General features: G+C 54.3%; 1 protein-coding gene across 1 annotated transcript in view; it reads left to right on the plus strand.

Moving 5' to 3' along the window:
- Positions 1-6,713, plus strand: part of KIRREL3 (kirre like nephrin family adhesion molecule 3) — a 485,950-nt gene extending 479,237 nt beyond the window's left edge. Inside the window, exons 16-17 of the mRNA XM_006209871.4 lie at positions 4,457-4,543; positions 5,093-6,713. Of these exons, the coding sequence (XP_006209933.1) occupies positions 4,457-4,543; positions 5,093-5,536 (531 nt within the window). The 3' untranslated portion in view covers positions 5,537-6,713. The remainder of the gene's footprint in view (positions 1-4,456; positions 4,544-5,092) is intronic.
- Positions 6,714-6,934: the final 221 nt, after the last annotated feature.

Consider the following 6,934-nt stretch of genomic DNA (forward strand, 5'->3'; position numbering starts at 1 on the left):
TAATGCCCCTGAGAAGCAAAGCTTCAGCTGAGACATGCTCCCTTCTCCCCCTCCCATAATAAGCCAGGGACCTACAGGCAGACCTAGGAGACATTGTAGGTTCGGCTCCAGACCCTCACAATAAAGCGAGTCACAGAAGCTTGGGGGGTCTCCTAGTACATACCAAAGTTATGTTTATCTATTCTATAGTCTGTTAAGTGTGCAATAGCATTATGTCTTTTAAAAATGTACATACCTTAATGAAAAAGTACTTAATTGCTAAAAAATGCTAACCATCCTCTGAGCCTTCAGCAAGTCGTCGCAGGGAACATCAGAGGCCACGGATCACAGATCACCATAACAAATATGATAATGATGAAAAACTTTAAAAATTTGTGAGAATTACCAAAATGTGGCCCAGAGACACAAAGTAAGCAAATGCTGTTGGAAAAAGGGCACCGACAGACTTGCTCGAGGCAGGGTTACCACACACCTTGAATCTGTAAAAAAAAATGAAATATTTGTAAAGCACAGTAAAACTAAGTATGTTTGTATTCTCAGCCAGCAAAGGTTTATTGTGTGTCTACTGTATTGTGCTTGGGGTTCTAGGAGATCAAAGGTATCTAAGACGCAGTCCTGGCTTTCAGAGACCCCAGCTATTCCATGGGGAGGGGAGACGGGCATAAATGGCTGTAATATGCTGTGATATGACGTGTAATTCTACACACACACACACACACACACACACACACACACACACACACACAGAGCTATTACAGTATCAGGTCCCTCCCCTGCTCCCCTGACTCCCCCAGAAGTCTGCGGTGGGCACAGGTTCCTCTTCAGGGACTAGACTGCCTGTCAGAAGCAAACTCATGACTTTTCCAGCCACCCCAAAGCCACTCCTCCTCCTCCAACTCCCCACTCATGCACCATCACCCACCCACCTGTCCAAGCAGAATCCTGGAAAACCCAGGCACATACTGCGTCACGGTTGTGACATACTGGAGTAGCAGCAGCAATCAAGTGGGTAAAGAGCCTGGGCCTCCCTGTGCGTCAGACTCCTTGTCGAGCAAATGGGACGAAGGTCAGGGTACGCGAGGCAGGGGTGAGGGCTGAGTGAGTCAAGCCCAGAAGAGGCTGGAGCCCCCCCCCCCCGCCCCGGCACACGGTGAGCGCTCAGGGAATGGTAGCTGTTGGCGCTGCTGTGAAATCACCCGTTTCCTTATCTGTCTCCACTAGATGGTGAGCAAGCTGCCTTCTCCATCCCCGTGTCCCCACAGCCTTCACACAGCCCCTGGCAGATGCTCACCAGCACTTAGTGGATTGAACTGACCTTTTCTCTGCTGCTCTTTTTCTATCCCGTTGATTTTCCGATCCTGTCAATTCTGCTTCAAAACATTTCAAATCTGTGCCCCTGCCTGTCCTCCACGGTTACTCCTCAGTTTGGGCCTCTCCGAGGCTCCCCCAGTCTATGGCAGCATCCTCCTGTGTGGTCTCTCATTCTAGCCTTTCACCACATTCCTCAGTCCGTGCCACAGAGTCCCACAAAGGGTCCTTCTAAGATGCAGATCTGGTCCTGTTACTGCCCTGGTCCTGTTAAAATTCCCCAGTGGCTCCAGGTCTGCTAGAGAGCCCCACCGCCGAGCGTGTCCTCGGGCCCTTTATCAGGAGGCGGCTGCCAGTCTGTCTGGCTCCATCTTCATGCCAAAGGCACCCAGTCCTCCAACACCCCAAAGAACTTGCATTCCCAGCCTTTGAGTCTTCCATGTCTCGAAGGCTTTGCGTTGCTGTTCTCTCTACCTGTGGGTCTTGTCTGTCAAATTTCACATTCTCCTATGAGAAGCAGCTTGAATGTCACCTCCTCTGTAATTTTCCAGGCTTGTCCCTCAATAGCTGGCAGAGCTGGGAACTTTCTGCACCACCATGCCCCCCACAAACACTTTGCACACTCCTCTTTCATGGTGCTGTCGCCTGAAAGAAAACGCACAACCTAAAAGTTGAGAATTGTGTTTTATTTGATGGATTTTCTGAGGAATCAAGCCCCAGAGCTGGCCTCTCAGATGGCTCTAAGACTGCTCTGGAGAGGCAGGGGAGGAGCCAGGATATCTAGGAATTTTTGCAACAAAGACCAGGTAGTCAGAACTTTAAAGGATGACTGTTAATTAAAGAAAAGACATCTCAAGTTAAGGAACTTAGCACTCTTCTGTGTATGGGAAGGTGCAAAAGTCTGGGCTCACTGAAATCATTCCTTTGATATGCACCTAGCTCTCTAGGGCCAGTGTCCTCTTTCCCATCCCGAGGGCCCTCAGGGCACACTGCTAGGGGTGTCTGCAGAGGCCAGGCTGCCTGCTTGTCTCCATCCTGAGTTCCCCGATCACCATCTGGGCGGTAGTAGTGGCTGACGACTTGATGGCTGCAGCCACCTTTGTTTACTGATATGGCTAGAAATTTTTTTTTCCTTCACAGTGCATTGCTCTAATTACGTGTTAACCTCTCCAATTACCCCAGAGTTCTTCAAGGGCAAAGGTCACGCTCCCCAGTTGTTGAATGCCTACCCCCTCCAGGCCTAACTTAGTGCCTGACACAGCAGAACATTCCGTCTTACAAGGGAGGGAACCACAGCCCAGACCTGGGCAGGAATGGGCGTCTCCGTAGATGAGCTTTACCAAGTCTGGCGTGGAAGTACCCAGCCTGTCCTTTGTCCCCAGGGGACCTTGCATCCCCTCCCACTGGGACATTCTGACCCCCTCAGACTGTCTCCACAACACCCCCCCAGTCCAAACCCACAGGAAAGAGTGGGGGTCACTCAGGAGTTGGTTCAGAGTGGGGCTAACCCTGGCAGAGACCCCCTCGAGGGCTCCCCTTGGGGAGACCTTTGTTCCCTCGCTCCGTTCACTCCCGGCCCTATACGGCCCCAATGTGGAGGCGAGTCAGGCTTAGAAGCTGAATCTGGTGGGAAAGAAGAATTCAATCCAGATAGAGCCACAGCATTTACTGGGAAATAGAAAAAAGCAGCATTAGCAGGGAGGTGACAGGGTGCAAGAACTTTGGCCAATTCTGCGAGGCTCCAACAAGAGATCGGGGAAATGAGTCATGATGGAGAAGACACGTCCCGGTGCCCGGAGTGGGTGGGAGCCTGGCCTAGATCATGCCATGTGCAGAAGGGCTACGTGGAAGGGCATTCTGTGCCACAGGACAAGCATGGCTCCGGCTGTTCGGATTAATTAACAAACCCACTGTGTGCCAAGTCTGCTCTGTTTTCATTGTCAGAAAGTCATTCAGAGCTGCGTCACTTGCTTCATTCATCTGACATCAACCTAACACTGGTGACAGTCCTACTGCACACCGGACACTGGCAGATCAAAGAATTAATACAACATGGTTAACTATGATTCCACTCCCAAAGCATTTTGATCGCTGACCACGATCTGTAAGGCACTGTACCTGGTGTGCTGGGGGCCCCAACAGAAACAAGAAGCCATCCTTGTCCTCAGGCTCTTTTTGGCTTCTGTTAAGGAAAACATGAGTAATGGAAATCATTGCTGTGAGTAACAGGTGAGGTCCTAGCTGCCAGCACCTCACAGGTAGTTATTCCTTCTCAAGACCTTCATGAAGCTTATCACCGGTGAGGAACTGCCCTGCGGAGCCCAAGCCCTGCCCAGAGGGTCTGTCCTTGTTTATCCACAGGTCTAGCTCCCTGATGAACACAAATGTTTCTTCTTTTTTCTTAATAGAAGAAGTGGCAAAAGTGTTTTTTCTTTTTTTTTTTAATTTTGTTATTTTAATTGAAGTATAGTTGACTTATAATGTGAGCTTCAGGTGTACAGTAAAGCGACGCAGTCACATGTATATGTACATAGAGATGTATTTTTCCTATTCTTGTCCATTATATGTTATTACAAGAAATTGAATATAGTTCCCCATGCTATACAGTATGTCCTTGTTCTTTATCTATTTTATGGATAGTAGTGTGTATCTGTTAAGCCCCAAACTTCTCCTAATTTATCCCTTGTCTGCCGTTTCCCCTCTGGTAACCATGGTTTGTTTGCTATGTCTGAGCACAAGTGTTTCTTAATGTATCTTAATCTACTCTGCTCGCCTGCCCCTGAGCACAATGCCTGGCCTGGAAGTCAGTAAATGCTCTCCGAATTGAATTAAATCAAAGTGCGGTCTCTGGGAGTGATAACCCTACCCCAATGGAAGAACGTAGGTCTTAGAGACCTGGCCGTCACCCACCTCCCTCTCCATCTGAATCGCTCAGGAGGGGTGGGGGTGGGGTGGGGGTCCAAGAACAACAGTGAGGTCTGGAATCTCCTCCTGACTCTTGTCACCTGTCTCCAGGGGCCAGGCAGGGAGGGGTGGAAGGGAGGCAGAGATGGAAGCTTCTTTTGAGTACCTTTCTTCAGCTTTTCCTGGGGGGAAGTGGACGGTCAGCCCACCTCCTATCCCCTGAGCGGCCACTTTTGGGTTATAGATGGACCGGGGTGAATTCCAACAAGACTCAGTCCTGAAGCAGCTGGAGGTGCTCAAGGAAGAGGAGAAGGAGTTTCAGAACCTGAAGGTAAGAAGGTTATGACACAGCTCTCATGACTCCAGCCCCAGATCCAGGCAAACAATGGCAGCAAAGAGAAGAGAAAGGCCAGAGGTCACCCTGGGGACAGGTGCCTGTCCTCTCCCTAAGGGTGGACACCCTCCCTGCTACAAAGGCACCTGCTCTTTCTCCCCAACACTACGGCGAGAGTTAAGGCTGAGGCCTCACAATTTTCCCCTCCCACAACTCCTCACCACTAACTTTTTAAATGAAGTTCCCATGTTCCAGACAGAAACAAAAACCAATGAAATCCCGGTGCTCAAATGGGTTTGAGCTGCCATGACTTACCAAATCGTACTTGCCAGGACCCATCCTGCCTCCTTCCCCTAGTGCTCCCCCTCCCTGCTGCCACTTGACTATCTGCCGGACGGCTCTGCTCCAAGTCCCCCCCAGGCCAAGCCTCCCCCGCCGTCCATCCCCTTCCTCCCTCCCCTTGTAGGGAGGGACTGGCTCAGCCGAGAGCCCCCCGCCTTGCTCAGAGCCGGTGGCCTGACGCTGCTCTCCCTCCGGCCCCCCCAGGACCCCACCAACGGCTACTACAGCGTCAACACCTTCAAGGAGCATCACTCGACCCCCACCATCTCGCTGTCCAGCTGCCAGCCGGACCTGCGGCCCGCGGGCAAGCAGCGAGTGCCCACGGGCATGTCCTTCACCAACATCTACAGCACGCTGAGCGGCCAGGGCCGCCTCTACGACTACGGGCAGAGGTTCGTGCTGGGCGTGGGCAGCTCGTCCATCGAGCTCTGCGAGCGGGAGTTCCAGCGGGGCTCCCTGAGCGACAGCAGCTCCTTCCTGGACACGCAGTGCGACAGCAGCGTCAGCAGCAGCGGCAAGCAGGACGGCTACGTGCAGTTCGACAAGGCGAGCAAGGCCTCGGCCTCCTCCTCCCACCACTCCCAGTCCTCCTCCCAGAACTCCGACCCCAGCCGGCCCCTGCAGCGGCGGATGCAGACTCACGTCTGAGGCCGCCGGACCGTGGGCGGGGAGGCCCGCGGGGGCCGCAGCCGTGCTGGCTCTGCAGACACGGTGGGTCCTCGGCAGAGGACCCCACAACCAGCCGCCTCCAGGACAGCTCCGAGGGCCTCGGCCACCACCCTCCTCCGCAGCCCCCACCAAGCACAAGCGCGGGCCGGGCCGCAGTGTGTCCCGGGCGTGAGGATGCGGCCGTGGTCAGAGGACGCAGCTGAGCGCCTCGTGCCGTGCTGCGCGCCCCGGCCCCCGGCCCTCTCCTGGAGGCCCCTCCTCGGCCTGCCCCCCCACAGGCACTAGAGGCAGCTGTACCTCTGCTTTAACGGAACTGCTCCGGGCTCCCGATGAGCTCTACCCCTTGCTGAACCGCAAGCCCTTCCCCTGTGCCTATGCTCCTAGACAGCCCTGGGGAGCCGGGGGTCAAGCGCTCCCCGCCCCGAGCTGCCCCAGAGAACCCAGCGCCCCTGCTGCTCACAGCCCAGACCCCGGAGGCTGAGAAGCCAGAGCGGCCCCGGCCACCACGCTGGCCCGGAGCCCACCCCCAATCTGTTTGGTGTTTTGTGTCCATACTCTTGCAGTTTTGTCCTTGGACTGGATGCCTCTGGACTCTGAGGTGGGACTGGCCCAGGTGGAGACTGGTGTCTGGGACGGAGAGGGAGGGAAAGGGGGGAGTGTGACACCCGGGGGCCCCTCGCCAGGCTGGGATCCAGAGCCTCCCCACCCACCCACCCCTGCTTCATGTACCCCGCTCCTCTCCTCGGCACATGCAGAGTCAATATAAGGAGGGTGAGAGCTTCTCTGGTCAGGGTTTTTGAAACAGCCACTGGAAGGAGTGTATCCCGGGAGACGTGGGGTTTGAGGGGACTGGACGGCAGGTCTTTAAGATGCTGAGACCTGCCTTCTCCACTGAGCCTGGATTCACACAAGGAACCGTGGTCCTGTCTTCAGTAAGGCTCCCGGGGCAAGCGAGACAGCAGACCTGCACCTCACTCCTCCCCGCCACTGGAGAATAAATGTTTGGGGCCGTTACTCCAACAGATCCACTCTGACCTTTTGTTCCTGCAGAGCCCCAGGAAGAACCCAAGGGCTCAGGGTACGCTTTGGGAACCCAGGGTTCCTTGCCCTGCTCTGATTCAGCTTTCCTAGATCGTGAAGGCGTCTGGTAGCCCTGGCTTTCGTGGCAATAGAGCCTCCAGGTAGACTCCTGTCCTGGTGGACGTGCCCAACCCAGAGGGACACACCAACCACCTGACTCATGCCAAACACAGCTCAGAGGCAAAGGGCTCAGACTGCACATTTGAGGTGCCCTCCTAGGCCTTTCTCTCAGCAATATTCTGCAAGGGTAGCTCCCTCCACTGGGGGTTCAAGGGAGGTGGCCCTCTTCAAAGAGCC

The sequence above is a fragment of the Vicugna pacos genome, chromosome 33, assembly GCF_048564905.1.
Source record: "Vicugna pacos chromosome 33, VicPac4, whole genome shotgun sequence".
NCBI classification, from domain to species: domain Eukaryota; kingdom Metazoa; phylum Chordata; class Mammalia; order Artiodactyla; family Camelidae; genus Vicugna; species Vicugna pacos.